An 18,719-nucleotide genomic window follows, 5' to 3' on the forward strand; every position below is an offset into this window, starting at 1 on the left:
AGCCAACCTTGAACACATTTTGAAAGCTTGTTGATAGCTATTTCAGATAGACTTTAATGACAAAACGAACCCAAGGTTGTATACATTTTCAAAGCTTCTTAAATTTCAACTCAAGCGTACTATAGCTCGTTCGTAGCCCTAATGTGTATCTAAAAATACTCTAAATTTGTACAACCACCAAAAGAAAAGGCAAAGAGAAGGCCTTTGTAGAAAAAAGCAAGTGCGGAGACTAAATTTATCTTTGAGTTCCGCATCATTTTCTCTTGCCCTGTTAAGGTCCCGCACAAATACATTATCCAAACAAGGCCTTGAATTCCAGAGACACACTTTCATCTATGCCATGCCCGATTGGCTCAAATACAACTGATCAATTGCATTTCCCTCAACTCCTTCCTACTCTGAAGTAATGAATCTATGACTCGGCTCAATCTCCCAAAAAATAAATAATAAAAACCGTTTCTACTGTTAGTTTCAGCACAAAATTTTGAGTCAGCTTTGATTTCTTCTAAGTTGGCAGAAGGATTTTGTAAAAATTCCATCCATGTAATGCTTCAAAATCTCTTCCCGCCATCGTTGGGCATCGATTACAGGTGAATTATGATCTGCCAAGAACGATTGTTTGATATCGATTGGAGCCGGAATGTTACTGTCAAGAATAAGCTCTCCTCCTACAGCCCAAAGAATAGCAGCAAGAACAACAATTTTGATCTGAAAATTCCAACTGATGTTAGTTCATTTACAATTGGAAAGCATAAGAAAACTTCAATGGCCCTTATTTCCATGACAATCTTTTATAGCAACAACTTTCTGGCAGACAGCTATGACCAGTATTTTGGAACTAAATATTTCAGTTGTATGACCAATTGAACCTTCACGTTAAAACTGCACTCAAGATCTCTGTTATGACAGAAAATCGGAATAGAGAATTGTAGAAAACCACACAAAGAAAGCAAGGATTTAGATGCTTGCTTCAGTTTAAGCCTAAAAGCCTACGACTTGCACGAAGAGGATCAGCGTAGGAATTTCACTATGAAAGAGGAAAATACAATAGGGTGTGCCATCTCTGAAGCTCCATTAACTCTTCTATACTAGAACCCTTCATTAGAACGTCAACCAAATTTTAGTTGTAGATTGGAACGAGTCGAACGACCTCTATTGTTCCACTCATCAATAGAATATTGACATAATCTGGTTGCATTTGTGATGTTCTCAAAACGAATCTCAATTGTCATTGTCTCAATACACTATTCAAAGACATATATCATGCTTGTAGAGAATTCATTTGAAGTCATAAGAAGAGGGGGAATACCTGAGCCACTAAAACTACAATCCCAATCAAGCGACAAACGACTATATGGAAAAGAAGGAAACTCCTGAATCCCTTATGGTCATCATCAATGTACCTGAAAATTTGCTATCACAAAATAAACCAAGGAAAGTTAGCATCTTAAGAAATTAGTTTCATATACAAAAATGAGTGCATTGAAGCATCTGGAAATCACAAACGAGTCAGAGCCCATCACCAGGACACCTACTAGGTTGTGTTTGGATTAAGAATTTCTTGAATGATTTACCACAAGAAAGGAAAACGACAGGGAAACTGTTCAATTAATTTCTCTCATTCACTTCATTAATTTATGCAGCTTTACGTATGCAACTTCAGTAAAAATGTTTGCATACAAGTCTGTAAAATAAAGTCTGGTTGGATTGTTTTTGTGTTCTGTTTAGTTCTCACTGATTACAGAAACAAAAACAAAAGAATGTCCTGAGAAGAAATAATTTTTTGTATCGTTGTTGTTTTAAGAGCAAAAATAGTTTTCAAAAATTTGAAAACCTCTTTGGTGTTTTCCGGAAAGTGGGATGTTTCTAAATTCTAGATTTATGAAATTGTTTGCAAAAACTGTTATGTAAAAGGGAAACCAGAAAATAGAAAATGAGAATGAAATCTGGCAGTTTATGAAGGTCAAATCCATTCTTTATTAGTGTGAAGTACTCGCTAGTCGCTACAAAGCAAACCTTGTTGATTTAGGTACAAGAAGACTTACTGAATCCCAATCAATCCTGAATAAAATCACTACAACGACCGCAGCTTGGATTACAAGAAGAGAGAAGATGGAGACAATATACTTCAAATCTGGTTAAGGACGATTCAACTAGAGTTAATCGCAATGGCTAAAAGCTAAAAAGGAAGAGAAAAAATGGACTCCATTTAACTGAAATGGAAATCTTGCCTAGAAATATAGCAAAATTGGTGCTTCTCTTTATGCAGCTAGAATATTGAAAGTAGCTTCTGCCGATTGTTATGGCAAAGCAATAGTTATGCATACGTTCAGGCATAGTAAAGATTCCAGTAGACACCAGGATTCCCTAAGTTGGTGTTTGGATCTTGATTTGTGGAGGGATTTAAGAAAAGTTTGAAGAAAGTAAACAAGAAAGCACTTTTAGAGAGAGTGTGAAGACAAATAGCTTCGACTTCATTGCCCTTCCATTTTGTTTATTTTCCTCTCAAATAGGAACCAAATATGGGGGTGACGGGGGGAGGAATGGAAATCGTTATCTTTTCTTCCTTTTTCTATCTTTCCCTACGTTCCAAACACACTCTAAGATTGGTATCATAGCTCTGTGAGAGGATTTACCTATGAAGTGAAGTCTCCCATTCCCTGGATACCAAAGTTATATGAAGCATACAAGTGTAAGAGCATCCTCACTTCAATAGCTAGCTTTGGGAATTCAATCCCAGATCGTGTAACATTACTAAGGGATAGGGGTATGATGGAGGGAAAATGTACAATATTTATCTTCATCAGTTATTCTTTCGATCCATTGCACAAATCCATGCTCATTACCTGAAAAAAAGGAGATCATAATGTACTCCTAATAAAATGAAGCTGCTAAATCTGATTCTTTGAGCCAGATACGGCCGTAAAGATTTTTGTGCTTTAACTTGTTGGGGAAGAATTACAGTGGAAATACGGAAGTGTGTATAAGCTAAATGGAAAGGATACTACGCCAAGAATAGATTTGCTGATACAGTTTGCAACCATATGGCCTGAAAGAGTGCTCAAGCAGACAGCAATCCCAACACCTAAACATACATTGATGAACCTGTGGATTAGGGGCAACAAAGGCAGTTTCAATTCAATTTGCTATGAAAATAAAACATGATCGAAACATTATATTAGACAGATAGTAGAAGGCAAAATGAAATGGAAGGGCGGTCTATTTTTCTTTTCAAGGGAAGCTCACAATGTGAGGTCTCAACATTACTAGCCATTCTGTTTTGTTTGTCAGGCCCTGAACCAACTTTGTGCATGCATAATGTAGTAGATGTATAATTTCTTCTTCTCATTTTGATGAAGTTTTTGTCGTTTTTAATCAGGATCCATAATTCAGGACATTTCGGTCATCATGTATGTATGATTACAAATCTAACTATCTACAGTACTTCTCATTCCTAATAGAATACTCTCCACAGGAATATATCCAAAGCCCTTGGGGCCACCCCATGCATAAAAACCCATTGGGTTAGCAAAGGCTGGTGGGGGGCTAGAGAGATTAGTCCTGTGGTGCACGCAAGCTAGCTCGGGGACCACTCTTCATTATTCTACCAAAAAAAAAAAGAATATATCCAATGAGGTATTGTCAGATGATGAAAAAGTCCATGCATATCAAGAATTCTACGCTGGAAGTGACATGTTGGGTCTAGACTCTAGATTCAGATTTAGTGACCACTTGCTTTATTGTTGGGTGGTTCCAAAAATAATACAATGCTCCAGGGGCATTGCCACGCCACGTGGTGGCCCAACTCTTCTCTCCACCACAAAGTCTGTGGAGCCAAAAACATGTGTGGTGGAGAGAGTCGAGCCCAGATAAATCCTGGCCCACTACTTACAAATCCTAGTTTGGCCCGTGTGTGGGTGTGTGTGTGTGTGTGTGTGTGTGTGTGTGAGAGAGAGAGAGAGAGAGAGAGAGAGAGAGAGAGAGAGAGAGAAAGAGCTGTTACCAAGGTCTAGGAAGATTAGAAGGAGAAGGAAGGTCAGAAACCCCATCAAACCACTTCTTGAGAAGCCAAAGGGAGTATATGATGATGATCATCCCAAAAATATTTACAACCACATTCACTACCCTCAACGTATTGTACAAACAATACCTGCCGCTCCTCCTCATTTTCTAGCAGAATTTCTCCTATACTATTAGCTGCACATTCACAATCAATCAATTGAACATAAAGCTATATACATATATACCTACAAACATTTTTGACCACAAAATCACTTCAATAACTTAAACCGAAAGTTAAAGTGGACAATTGTAGATATCAGTTGCAAAAACCTCAACCTCGAGTGTAATTACATACTACTACTTATCCTTTGCAGTGTTCGGTGCCAATTATGTGTATCCCCTGTTTCCCTTTACGAAAATAAAGAAGGTTCTTCCAACTTGACACTTCGATTGTATTATGTATCAAGAGTAGTTATTAAAGTCCAGAAAGCGACTAAATTTGATTGGTAATGGTTTTCTCATTTCAAATATAGCATTCTATGGGCACATAGGATCAAACGTAAAGCAGCGCTTTCTTGGCAGAGTTTTAGGCAGCAAGAGACTGACAGGCTTGTCGGAGCGTTTGGCCATTAGGGTTAGAGGGAGAAGGCTCACTGCTGCACATTCTCTACAGGATCAGTATGAAAATGATTTCGACAGAGGAATCTAGACACAAATGCGTACACAATCGTATCATTCATGTGTGCCTCACTTGCGGCCCACATGCATCGAATTATCCCAAACACGTCGTATTTGAATCTGTGTTAGGATATGCGTTTCTAAATTAAGTTACTCTAAGTCTCTAATCTAATCAGCGTGTAGTGTGAGAGAGGGAGAGAGAGAGAGAGAGAGAGAGAGAGAGAGAGCATACCAAGGCGGGCGTTGCGTAAGTAGCTCACTCCACTCCAGTATGCAATTACAAGCAAATTCAGAGGGGGATGGAAGAAATGTGGTTAGATACGAGAAAGGAAGGAGACGGGAGGTTGGGGGTTGGGGTCTGCTACCTTACAACAATATACTGGAGTACTACTACTACTGCTGCTGCTGTATTAATGTATAATATAATCCACATATTCAAAAAAAAAAAAAAATGTATAATATAATCCGTTTGAATGTTAGATTTAGATTTGGAATCATTAATTGTGAGACAAAAAACTTTGGAAGCCAATTCCAAATGTACAACTAAGAGCATTCACAGTGGAAAAAGCAAAAGTGAATAATCAAAACATGCCACATCAGATTTTGATTATCCATTTAGAGATTGTTAAAGTTAATAATGTCAAATCCCACATTGGTTATTTTTTGCACATAATCAAAACCGATGGGGCCATTGCTTTCTTCCCTAAGTTTTTTCCAAACTTTTCCCCTTCATTTCACGTATATCTTTTTAAAAAATAGTTTTTGAAAAAACAGTTTATGTTAGAAACTGTTTTTATAAAAAAAATATTTGTGCTTGAAAAAAAACAGTTTATTAAACAGTTTTTGGAAGGAAAAAAAACAATTTAAGTTAAAAATAGTTGAATAAAGAAATAATTTATGAAAAAAAATAGTGTAAAAAAACAGTTTTGTGTAAATACAATTTTTTTTTTAAATGAAGAAACCACCATTTTTATAAAATAAAGTTCATAAAAAGACAGTTTTTTTTTAAAATAGTTTCTGAAAAAATTATTTTTAAAATTATTTTTTGAAAACATTGTTGAGAGAGAGAAAAGATTTTTGTGTAATGATGAGTGCACTTAATTGAGAAAATGTGAGGATTACTTAATTTGATTATTGGTAAAAAGTTTAGTTTTGATTATTCAAATGCTAAAATTTGATGAGTTGTTAAGAGATTGTTAAGTTTGATTATTTCACTGTGAGCACTTTTTTAAGCAAACATTATTAATTTTAGCAATATTTTGGTGTTGCTTATTCCACTGTGGATGCTCTAACATTCAACTGCTAACTTACCTTCTTTCTTTCTCTCTTACCACAAGGACAAGGCTTTTGCTGGAAGGAATTGCCAGACCAGAGGTGAGGATCTTTAATTTTTAGTACTAACAAGTAGAGTAACTTCCGAGTGACCAATGACTACTAGGCAGCTGTGATACAAATTATTACTCCATTGGAATTCAAATAACAAAGTAGGACAAAATTATGGTACACAGAGTATACCGTATGTCTAAATTATGACAATATGTGATTTTTATTATGACGATTTTTGATTTTCTAATGCATATTTTTTATGCTAGTTACGACTTCTACTTTAAAATTTACCTGTTTAACAGGTCATTAGCAGGTTACCCATAGTTAAAAAATATTGTTATTATGTAACAATAATTATTCGTACCAGAAACCATAATACTTGTACCATAGCCAAATATATGTGTACAATATCACAAATTAAATAATGCTACCCACAAATGAATGTTATGACAACACCATAAATTGGCATTATCTTACCACAATGAGTCGTATCAAAAATTCTTTAACACGTATGATATTCCGTAACAAAATCAAAATATGTCGTACTAGAATCAACAATTGTTATACCCAAACAAAATACATGTGTAAAATACCACAAATTCAGTAAAATAACCAAATTTGTTATGACAACACCTAAAATTGTCATTTTCTTACCACAACGTGTCGTATCAAAAGAAAATATATTTAAATACTACAAATTATATAACAATACCATAATTGTTATGACAATACCATAATTTGGCATTTTCATGCCCACAACTGTTATAGCAAAGGAAATTGATTAAAATATTTCGTAACAGGACCAAAATATCACAAATTCAATAATATAACCAAATTTGTTATGACAACACCATAAATTGATGTTTTTATACCCACAACGTGTCATAAAAAAATTCAATCGGAATGTTCAGTTAACGATAGTTATAATTAGCAAAATACCAAACCACAAATTCAGTAATATAACCAACTTTGTTATGACAATACTATAAATTGACGTTTTCATACCCACAACGTGTCGTATAAAAAAATTCAATCGAAATGTTCAATTAACGATACTTATAATTAGCAAAATATCATATCACAAATTCAGTAATATAACCAAATTTGTTATGACAATACCATAAATTGACGTTTTCATACCCACAACGTGTCGTATGAAAAAAATTCAATCGAAATGTTTAGTTAACGATAATTATAATCAACAAAATACAAAACCATAAATTCAGTAATATAATCAAATTTGTTATGACAACACCATAAATTAACGTTTTCATACCCACAACGTGTCGTATAAAAAAATTCAATCAGAATATTCAGTTAACGATAGTTATAATCGGCAAAATACCATATCATAACTAAACGTCGTTAGTGAGTGTATTTTTAGAATGATCGATCATAACTGTTAAAATATCAAGTCATATATGATATTCAGTATTGTCACCAAAATTAGATATCGACAACTGCGTAATCGAAAAAATTTAATGTATCTAAATACAAGAATGAAGTTGATTGCTTATCATTAGACCCTTAAGCAGACAAAAAAATTCCTTTTACTATAGAATTTGGGTGCCGATGAAAGGGCTTTCTAAACCCTATCGAGCCAAAAAATTACATGAATTATTTAATCAATAAATATAACTAAATCAATGGTTTTGATCGTCATTATTGTGTTGCGGTTGCAAGTTAACCGTACATTCAGTGACAACAGAGAAATTGGTTTTATATCAAGCATATTGAATGCGCAATTCTAAATATTCTTTTGGTACGACACATTGTGGTAAAAAAAAATGCTAATTTTTTGTGTTATAACAATTATGGTTATGTTATATAATTTGCAGTATTTTACAAATGAGGGAGAGGGAGAGAGAGTCAAGGAAGAGAGAATAACCTATTACCTGTTAAGCCATTTTTTCATTTTATTAATTGATTTAATAAATTGATGGTTCAGATTATTCACTTTTAAATCCAAGAGTTTAAAATCATCGTACGTATGGTACATCCCCTTATTAGGAGTGTGTACCATAGGACCACCCAACAAAGTTATACTACTCTACTAGTCCACATTTATTTGCATCCCTACTGTACTGTAGTGGAGGAGGTGGTGGAAGCTAAAATCAAAAGTAACTTTCAAAAATTTGAACCAAACAAGGTGTCTCTACTCTCACACAGGTAAACTACCGGAGTAGCAACACACTCTATTTTTATTCTCTTCACTTTCAAAGCGGATGTGAAATTCACTCTTCTTTCTTCGGGATCACCTTCAATCAAGGAATTATAGGTAACGTACACAGCTAAAAAGTAGTAGTAGCATGACTAGTTAGGTTCTAGTTTGTGTAATTACATCATTACCGCCATCAGCATCGCTTCCTTCAGTTTGTTTGATGAATAAATAACCCTAATTTAAGTCTTGTAATTTCTTGATACAACAATTAGTCGAAAATATGCACCTTTTTGACAACCAATAAACGATCATTATAATTCGATGAAACTGCCCAGCATCATCATCATTCAACACACGTAGAAGACTAGCAGCATCTCAAAATCAGCTTACTATATCATTCCAAAACATATTTTAGCAACCACTGGAGGAGGGCCAATCATGAGAAACCAACTAGTCATTTTCCATCATCACAAGGGTTTGAAATTGCGGAAAAACACTTGATTGTGCTAAAAAAAAAATAACACTTTCTCACTAGCATCAAACCAAGAGCACGAAACAAAAATAGGCAAGTCGATTGTTGAGGCAGTGAAAGTAAAATCACCATACTGTGCTATCGAGATACACTAAAAGATTGCAACTGCAATGAACTCTATCTTTGTTTGGCAAGCATTTTCAAATGAAAAATCATTCCGCATATACAACATTGCAATAACTTAGGGGGAAAAGGCCCAAAATGTAACGCTGCCGGGGGAGGGAAAAAACTGCTCCAATCGTAGTAAAAACTTGAGCAAGGCCCAGTTAGTCTAGCTTAATCCTGTCCATGTCATTCATCACACCTTCGAGCTGCACACAAACATCAACCACAGTTCAAGTTGGATCCAAACAGTTCTGAACATGGGAAGATGAAACTAAATTTACTGGCAGGGAAAGGGAACCTTAACAATCTGCCGCAAAAAGTAATCCCCGTATTGCTTAGCTGGTTTTGATTCAACCACATGAATCATGTCCTACATTGAAAGTAATAGGGTCAGTCAGATCCACAGATTAACAAATCTAAGGCTTGTCTTAAAAATCAGCTCCGTAGAACATTTATCAGATATGAAAACGAAAACAATCATAGTTTTCACGGCCAAATCATTTTTCCATGGAAATAATTTCAAACTTGGAAACGTTGTCTTCATATTTTCTAAAAGCTCAGTTATTTTCAAGTTTCCAAAACGCAAGTTTCAAAAACCGTAACTAGAACAAGGGTATATAACTGTACTGCAAGCTGATCTGAATAATCTCCAACCACCTAACTTCATGCGCCTTGGAATTCTTGTAACTAAAATTGTATAAACTGGCATTTGCCTTATTCTACGTAGTCAGAGGTACATGGCAAACCTAATCTCTCAGGTCTCACATAGGTGGTAATCTTTTTGAAGGCAAGGACCAACTTATGCAACCATAAGAATCGCTATCCAAAGTTGGCTCCAACTGAAATTTCACTTCTTCAGTTGAAAATTGCAAGACTGTGGCTCCAAACCCCAAATATGTTTTGGTTAAACTATGAACCTATGACAATTCAAATGAATTATGGAAATAGTCATTTGGACCACCAGATCCCCTAAAAAGCCCTAACAGACTACAGCTATAAATAAGATACTGATGAACTACAGACATACATCATCGATGTAGAAATCGAAGTCAGCATTGGAAATGATCTTTCCATCAGAATCAACAGAATGAGTCTTGTGCTTGTATGTCATCAAAATTGTCCTGCAAGGCAATTACCCATCAAAGAGCTCAGCGGTCATACCAGACAATACATAATCGAGCCACAAACAAATTAACAAGGTCTGGATAATGATTTAACCTCAAAGTGAGTTCATCCACTTCCATGTAAGTTGCAAGCTTCCCAAGGGACATCGTCGAATACACTTTCAAGAAGGTCCGGACACCTGACAGCAACTGCTGCTGCTTGACTTCATATAAGAACAGCTTCAACTGAAGTCTATAGGCATCCTGAATTAAATAGACACTAATTCAGATACTTATCCAGGTGGTTGTAGGTGTGGTTCTGGTGTGTGTGCAACAGTGTGTGGGTGTCTGTGTCCATGTAGCATGGACACTTGGTCAGAGGTCGCGTCCCGGTGTCGGACACCAACACTCTCCGGACACATGTCTGAAAAGGCTAGTTCATTCCAATTATGTCCCCTCAGTGTCCTACTTTTTCTCAACTTTTTTCATTTGGAAACTCCGAGGACACTCTAAAAAATGCTCCAGCCACTCTCAGGACACATGCAAAACAAGTCGGGGGTGTTAACCGAAACAATAGAATCTAGTTAAAACTTAGGAAGTATTACATTTTGTGTGACGGATGACGTTTTATTGATTATAAAGACACCTAAACAAAGACACGCTATTTGTTGAAATGCTTTTGTGAATGATGTAATGATATATATGATTTAATGTAGGTATCATTGTGTTACATATTCACAGTTTGTACCGTTTATTCATATAATAGCACAAACAATAATTTTTACACTGTGTCCCCAAAACGCGTCACATCCTCCAATTTTTTAAAATTATGTGTCGGTGTATTGTAGCATGTTCGTGCTACATCCTAAAACCCACTAGAAAATCTATACCTTTTTGACCTGATTACTTCTTAATGAATGCGAGCAGCAGCTGCTCACTCATTCAACCTGTGCCACATATGGAAGATATTGCAGCTTATGAATTCAAATGACTCAGTTACACCTTATGAACAAGGAAACAAAGCCATGCAGACAAACCCCAGGAGATGCAACAATGCAGAAGAGTGATAGAACCACTTATTCCGTGCTAATGGGAACACAGGTGGAAGGGAAACATAGATCGAAATGATTAGTATACGAAAAAATTGAAAATGAAAACTAAATTAAGCTGGGCTTAATGACTTCGACAGAGGAAAATGACCAAAAAGGATTCACAAAACAGCACAATAAATTGGAACTCATGGTTCAATTTTGTTGGGTTGGTTACAGAAATGTTCTTTTTGACCATTTTACTACTTATCTGGAGGAATAAATATTCACCCACTGTTACAACCAAAATTTCACTGGAACCAATGAGACACCTCGGAAGGGATCCCATTTTGGACATTCCTAGAGAACCATTTCTGTCAATGCTCAGTCATCTCTAAAATCCAAGTGAGCACTAGAGATCCATATTCATATCCCTAAGCCTGAAGCAATAATGTGCTTGCTCTAACAAAAAGAGGTATGCTGTAGAAAGACATACTCGAAGACTTCTAGGGATAACTTGATTTCTTTAACTTCTACAAACTTAGGAAGGTAGTAGACTCCACCATACACAAGAAACTGGCACAAATCGTTATTGAAATACAACTTCCCTCACTTATGATTCGTCATGGTTGGTCACGTTAAGTCCAAGCTAGGTGGTACTATGGATATTTAACGAAACCACAGTTTTCATGGATTTCACTCTTACAGGAAGGATGATAATAAAATTTCCTAAACTGAAGGAAAATTTTCTAATGTTCAAGTTATTATGCTTAATGACCAACCATAGCATATCTTCCAATCAAAAACATGCAGCTGTCAAAAAACAGTACAGTGTAGTATCAACTACCGCGTTTTTGGGCAATGTCCCCCCACTCAAGTCAGCCATAGATAATATAAAACTACCTGATTATAATTCACAAGAGGCTCCTCATAACTTGGAGCAGAGGGAGTAATGAATTTAGGACATGCATATGAGAAGAGCTCATCATAGAGGGCAAATGCCTCGTCATCATATCTCTGCATTCTCAACATCTTCTCGCCATACTTCTCCCGCAATTGTGAGTTCACAGCCTCATCAACAAGCTTCACTTGGGGGCATAGCGAGAGACAAATAGCCAGCAAGGCATACATTTGCTCATTCTTCTTTAGTATCTGTTCGTATTGCGGCGATTTCTGGTGATACTGCTTAGTCTTGTAAATGTACAACAGGATCTTATTAAATTCTCGAATCGCCTCGACATACCTGTACACATGCGAGATTTTATTTTCAGGTTACAAAAAATTAAGGCAAATTCAACATGAATTAGATAGTTGAGCAAGTGTGAGAGCAGGAACAGGAGGTGTGTATATACACATGCCAAAGAGCTTCAGCTGTGCAAAATGTGTTCATTGATATGCAGGCATTCCTTTCTAACTGTTATTAGTAGGGCTGTTCAACGGATGAACCGAACCGCCCAATCCGCATCAAACCGAGACATGCTACGGACGGATATGGATCTAAAAATACTAATTCTGACAGTTCTGGATCGGTTTCGGTTCGGTTCCGCTCAATCTGCCAATCAGCAATGTTCTTATTTCTCTACAGAAGGTTATGAATGATGTTGACCAATTTGAACAAAATTCCACAGATAATAAAGTAATAAACATGTATTCAATGATGTTTTTATGTTTTATGTTGAAAATGTTAGTAACCTTCTCTGATGTCATTTTGGACTTTTAACATTTTTATGGACGAACGTAACTCAATTGGATAATGTAATAGTTTATCTTTAGACTTTAGGGTGGATGAATATAACTGGTTTAGACTAGTTTGAATTTGTGGCGGACTTGATAGGACTTGAAAGTTTTGGAGCTTTATTTTTCGATTTTTAGGTGTATATATAAAAAATAAATTGCATACTCAAATCCGCCGAAACCGTCCAAACCGATCCACACCAACCGCATCCAAACCGAACCAACCAAATAAACTTACAAACGGTTGGCGGATGGAGAAAACGACAATACGCCGCGAACGGATCGGATTGAGAACCGGACCAATCCGCATCAAACCGATCCGCGGGCAGCCCTAGTTATTAGAAACTTACTAGACATAGTTAGCATGTATTTGTAGCATTATGCACTGCCATGCTGCATCTACATGATAAAAAATGCCGGCACCGGCATTATGAACCAGCATGTATTTTTAGCATTATGTGCTTTAAACTCCCTTTCTATTAATATTTACTAATTACCAATGATGTTTTGTCTAAGAAACCAACACCTAAAATATTAAAATTGTTGATACATCAATTGTAACATCATAGACAGGAATATACCTCCGCATCATAAGATTGGCAAAACCATAATGGTATATGGTCGTAATGTGGCTTCCAATTACACTTGTGAAGACACCTTGTTGAGTAATATCAATGGGAAGCAAACACTTTAGACCAGTATGGTAATCACCCAAAAGACAGTGGACTCGTAGCAAGCCCACCATGCTGAAATAACCCAAAACCTTCAAGACGTTGCTGCCACCATTGTAATCATATCCATCAGTTGCGGTGAACTGTTCAAGGCCTTCCTTCTCCTGCTCTAGGATTTGAATGATCATTGATTTCTCAACAAGTGCTTGCAAGTAGTTGAGCACACCATACACATTCCAAGCCTGTAAAGGAGGGAAAATAGAAACATCACTGGGCTTTGTTTGGTTTACATTTTAGAAAGTTATTTTTAAGAGTTGGAGTGGTAATGAGTGGAGAGAGATAGAGAGAAAAATTTATTGGAAACTGTGCCGAGAGTTAAAAATTACTCTCACAAAGTTAAACCAAACGGAGTGAGTCTATCATCCGACATCCTGCAATTTAAAACTAATATATGGAAGTATAATTGAGTAGTAGAACATGGTAATATGGATATCAAGAATATATAACATCAAATATTACTAGAAGGCTCTTCCAGCTATAAACTCTCAAATTTTCAATAACCACAACGTCAATATCAACTTGGGACAAAAGGGGTGAATTCATCCAAAATATTAGCCACAACTTTCCACCATGAAAACCTAGCTTCTCAGTAGAAAAACGACCAACAGCTCTCTCCCTGTGTGAAAGGCATTGACACACGCACTTCTCTCCACTCCAATCACCAAAACTTGCAGCATGTTCACTGAGTCGAGTGCATACATCTATAAAAGTGCTAACCTACCACACAAGCATGCATACATATACTATAGCATTAAAGCATATCCCTAAATTGGTGTGCACTGCGCACCTAGTCTCTAGTATAGTATTATCAGGTAAACCTTGCATCTTCACAATTCTATCACTACTTACTAGCCTTGAAAGTTCCTACCTGGTCTCACTACGTAGTAAGTTTTTTGGCATTTCACCCAAGTTTCTTCTGCGAAATAAAATTTGCTTCAATTCTTGTCCAAAACTGCAAGACCGGAAAAAAACTCATAATAAGATATCAATACCTGATCAAACTGCTTCAAAAGGGCAATCTCCTGCTCAGTCTTGCTCTTCATCTTTGCCCGGTATTGACAAAATGACTGAAATTGATACACAAACTCATCCACCATGTCCCACAACCACTGGTTCGGCAATTGCATATTCACCACTCCGTGCAACACCACCTAAACACATTGGCACATCACAAAACAAAATAAAAAACATTTCCAAACAATTTTAAGCAGGGACAGAAACCCAAGATTCTAAATAAAGGGGGCGTAAGCATGTGCAAAATCTGATAGAGAAAAATTCGCCTAGAAAGTAAAAAGAACTATAACAATTCATTAAACTTGCATAATCACATCTTCCTTAACCCAAAAGCTAAGAACGAGCATATCATCCAATCTTCCCTCTTACATTACTTGAATTCTAGTAAATGAGAATCAATGGAAATCGTAAACCTTCAACCCAAAAATTGATGCTCTACGTTAAACAGTTAAACAATTCGAAATCGAAAAAATCTCAACAAGTACTTGGGGAAATCAACTGGCATCATAAACAACTAATGACAAATGACTTTCTCATAAACAATTTCCACACTTTTACGCTATCATAATCATAAACATAACAATGGGGTTCAAACCCCTTATTTGGAGGTGCGAACCCGCATAGTTTCAAGATATAGTAGTCTACTTGTGTAGGGAACTAATGTGAAAACAAGATTCTTGTAATATCTTTCGCTTTTTGTAGGATAAATTTTACGAAAAGAGTAATCCGAATAGGAAAGTTAATGACGCAAGTCCCAAAACTTTCTTGTTAACTGAAGAAAAATTATTGAAAAGTTCAACATTTCGATATTAAAATTTTCTTTCTCAGAAATTGAACGGTGCCTATGGTGCGTAACACACAAGATTATTTATTTCACTAACTCATTATCGAAATGTGTAACACGCATTTAGATATTAAAATTTTCTATAATCGTGTGGAGTACTGTATGATTTGATTTGTACAAAATTAGGATAAGTTAATGTAAATGTTATTACTGGAAATGTTCCACATAAATAGCTACCAATATATATTCCGGGGACACCTATAAAAACATTTAAAAATACATCTCATAGTTCAATCAAATTTTGATGATCCGAGCCGCTCAATGTGATCAGAACGTGATTTTAAGGGTACCCGTGATAAATTAGAAAAAAATGACCGGAAAGGGCTTAATCTGAGCAGTTTTTAACTCATATTTAATGAACGGTTCAATTAAAAACTACTCAAAACAAGCACTCCCCGGATATATTTTTTACCAATTTCTCACAAGCTCCCTTAAAATCACGTTCTGCACACATTGAGCAGGTCGGATTATCAAAGTTTGGGGTGTTTTTTAGGATATTTTTTTAGGTGTTCCTTAACAGCCCTATATATGGTCAGTCTCAAATGAGGAAGTACGCGTTTTAGTTAGTTAAAATATGCAGACCTCCTCATTTCTTCCATTTTTCGATCGAATTTCGATTATCCGAACCGCTCAATGTGTTCAGAACGTGATTTTAAGGGTACCCGCGAAAAATTGGCAAAAAAAAAGAAGATCGGAAAGAGCTTCATCCGAGCAGTTTTTATTTGAATCGTTCAATAAAAAATAAACAAAAACTGTTCGGATGAAGCCCTTCCCAATCATTTTTTTTGCTGATTTCTCGCAAGTATCCTTAAAATCACGTTCTGAACACATTGAGCGGCTCGGATCATTGAAATTCGATCAGAAAAGGGAGGTCCGCATTTTATTTAAATGAGATGGTCCTCATAAGAGCTGGACTGTATATATATATATATATATATATATATATATATATATATAGTCCGGTTCCTATCAGGGCTTTCTGACCGAAGTTTAAGTCTGGACCTATGGAGCACGGGTACCGGTACGCGGTACGGGTACGGTACGGGTACGGGTACGGAAAACGGCAAAACTCCAAAAAAGTAGGGTACGGGTACGGCGGGGGTACGGCATATATATATAATGTTTTTCTATTTTTTATTGCATAAAATGAAATATAAACCCATTTTACCAACAAAAAGCAAAATCAGTACAAAATATGCATATCTACTGCATATCTATTAGTATTCAGAATTTCCGATACATATATACATATACATTACACATGCATACATTCGTACATATATACAAAGAGAGAGATTATTCCGATCGATAAAAAAAATATACAGAGAGAGACGAAGAGAAGAGAGATGGAGAGAGAGAGGGACAAAGAGAGAGAGGTGTTTATAAATGACAAATAAATTACATAATAAACCCACATTTTATAATTATTTACAAAAAAATCCCATAAATTTTGAAAAAATTTCATTTTGGGCTAAAACGTACCCTTGCCGTACCCGTCCCGTACCCTTGCCGTACCCGTCCCGTACCCTTGCCGTACCCGTGCCGTACCCAAAATTACCAAAAGTACCCGACATAATTTTGCCGTACCGGGTACGTTTTTGCCGTACCCACGCCGTACCCGTACCCGTACCCGGTACGGCGACATTTTCGAAGTACCCGTGCTTCATAGGTCTGGACCACCGCTCATCCGTTGAATCTTGTTTGAATCTTGTTTTCAATGGTCTAGATTTTAATGAAACTTTTTCCGAAAAAAAGTTAATTGTGACCGGTCATAAACCTTCATTGACGGCTGATATCAAAAGTCCGGACATAAGCTCCGGTCAGGGCGCCCTGACTTGATCCTCGGTGTGTGTGTGTGTGTGTGTATATATATATATATAGGCTATTGCTGAAATTTGGTTACTTAAAAGAAGCTATTGATACTTAAATTTCTTAAAACAACAACCGCACAATATAATCAATCAAAACTGGACATATATCGAATCGAAAAAAGGCTAGGGCTAGGGCGTGCCTGAAAGAGACTGCAGTAATTATCCCAGGAATCGATCCGCTGCTTGAGGGTGGGGGAGAGTCTGGCATAGAGGTGGCGGAACCACATCTCGCGGTAGAGCAAGCAGAAGACGTGGTCGTTGTCGACGAAGGGAGAGACGGCGTCGACGGAGGGCCAGGGGGAGTCCTTGAACATGCGGTCGCTTAGGGTTTGGAAGGAGGTCTCATACATCTGGTGGATCTCGTAGACATTCTTCTCTCTGATGTGGCGGTAGAGATGCACCACGAAGGATTTCACAGAGTCCGGAACGAAGTTCGGGTCGTAGCCGAGGGAGTCAGGTTGCTGCTGCGACGTGACGACGGTGTCTTCGTAGTCGTATGAAGCCGCCATTTTTGGCTTCTCTCTGTCTGTCAATCCTGTTGCCGAGGTAGAGTCTAGAGAGAGAGAGAGAGAGAGAGAGCGCACGCGAAGAGATAGAGGCTAGGGTTTATATGGGGAGAAAAGCGGAAGAGATGCTCTAGAGAGTAGAGAGAGCTGAAGGAGTGAATTCAATCAAGTGAAGGAGAGGGCTCAGAGGGGGTCGAGTCGATAGACCCATTGTTCGGGTGTGCGAACCCCATGGGAGTTTCATTCGGGTTGGGTTGAGCCCACTTTCTGAAAGGGATTTTCCCACTATTTTACGGGGAAATTCCTGGCCGCCCATACTTTTTTGTATGGGTTTCATACAAACCCTATTTTATAAGTGTTATCTCGTTCAAGTCCTTTTTAAATATGTTTTTACTATTTTGCCTTTTTCACTTTTCAGCACCCACAGAATTCACACCCTTTTGAAAAATTCACACTCCTATAGAATTCACACTTTCAAGAATTCACACCCTAAAGAATTCATACTCCCGAGAATTCACACATCTCAGAAGAATTCACACCCCTTTATAGGAATTCACAACCCTCGAATTTACATCCTTTTGCAGAATTTACACCCTCCAAATTCACACCCCTTTGCAAGAATTCATACATCCGAATTCACATCTCTTTGTAGAATTCACACCCCCTTTACAAGATTTCACACCCCAAAAATTCACATCTCTTTATAGAATTCACAATTCACGCCCCTTTTACAAGATTTCACACCCCAAAAATTCACACCCCTGTCACTATTCACACCATCAGAATTCATATTTTTGAAAAAAGACACAATTTGCACGCAAATGAGGAATTCACACTTTCGAAAAAGACACAATTCACATCCAAATGAAGAATTCACACCTTCAAAAAAAGACTTAATTCATATTCTCAAATTAAAAATTCACACCCCCAAATTAAACTCCAAATTAACAATTCATAGCTCCTTAAAATCCACCTATTGTACGACGTAATTTTAAAGGGATAGATTGTAAAAAATCAGTATTCACATTCCAATTACACTTTTTACACCCAAATTCTTTTTTGCTTTCAGTGGCCAATATAATAA

At 36.8% G+C, this 18,719-nt stretch overlaps 2 protein-coding genes across 3 annotated transcripts; both read right to left on the bottom strand.

Annotated features, from left to right (window-relative positions):
* Positions 1-203: 203 nt before the first annotated feature.
* Positions 204-5,058, bottom strand: LOC131333645 (tetraspanin-18-like). Of its 2 annotated transcripts, XM_058368268.1 has the most exons (6): positions 4,913-5,058; positions 4,004-4,197; positions 3,006-3,105; positions 2,046-2,126; positions 1,310-1,414; positions 204-708 (listed from the first exon to the last, which is right to left on the bottom strand). In XM_058368268.1, exons 2-6 carry the CDS (start codon positions 4,165-4,167, stop codon positions 490-492), a joined length of 669 nt encoding a protein of 222 aa, XP_058224251.1. In that variant the 5' UTR covers positions 4,168-4,197; positions 4,913-5,058; the 3' UTR covers positions 204-489. The 2 variants fall into 2 exon arrangements, with proteins under 2 accessions (XP_058224251.1, XP_058224252.1); XM_058368269.1 differs by lacking the exon at positions 4,913-5,058 and having other exon boundaries at positions 3,006-3,085; positions 4,004-4,822.
* Positions 5,059-8,671: 3,613 nt separating this feature from the next.
* LOC131333095 (uncharacterized) lies at positions 8,672-17,897 on the bottom strand. The gene is made up of 8 exons (XM_058367436.1): positions 17,270-17,897; positions 14,393-14,551; positions 13,251-13,582; positions 11,839-12,178; positions 10,023-10,171; positions 9,832-9,925; positions 9,103-9,174; positions 8,672-9,010 (listed from the first exon to the last, which is right to left on the bottom strand). The coding sequence occupies exons 1-8, from the start codon at positions 17,636-17,638 to the stop codon at positions 8,966-8,968; spliced, it is 1,560 nt and encodes a 519-aa protein (XP_058223419.1). The 5' UTR covers positions 17,639-17,897; the 3' UTR covers positions 8,672-8,965.
* Between the last annotated feature and the right edge of the window lie 822 nt (positions 17,898-18,719).

Source organism: Rhododendron vialii, chromosome 7a (assembly GCF_030253575.1).
Source record: "Rhododendron vialii isolate Sample 1 chromosome 7a, ASM3025357v1".
NCBI classification, from domain to species: Eukaryota; Viridiplantae; Streptophyta; class Magnoliopsida; order Ericales; family Ericaceae; genus Rhododendron; species Rhododendron vialii.

Excerpts from the sequence above, each read along its gene's own strand:
- LOC131333645 (XM_058368268.1), bottom strand. The coding sequence starts at position 4,167 with ATGAGGAGGAGCGGCAGGTATTGTTTGTACAATACGTTGAGGGTAGTG. Across the intron at positions 3,106-4,003 it reads TCTAATCTTCCTAGACCTTG|GTTCATCAATGTATGTTTAG; the intron begins GTAACAGCTCTT and ends CCTAATCCACAG. Across the intron at positions 2,127-3,005 it reads GCAAATCTATTCTTGGCGTA|TATATTGTCTCCATCTTCTC; the intron begins GTATCCTTTCCA and ends CCAGATTTGAAG.
- LOC131333095 (XM_058367436.1), bottom strand. The coding sequence starts at position 17,638 with ATGGCGGCTTCATACGACTACGAAGACACCGTCGTCACGTCGCAGCAG. Across the intron at positions 10,172-11,838 it reads CTCTTGTGAATTATAATCAG|GATGCCTATAGACTTCAGTT; the intron begins GTAGTTTTATAT and ends TATTTAATTCAG. Across the intron at positions 9,175-9,831 it reads TCGATTTCTACATCGATGAT|GACATGATTCATGTGGTTGA; the intron begins GTATGTCTGTAG and ends CTTTCAATGTAG.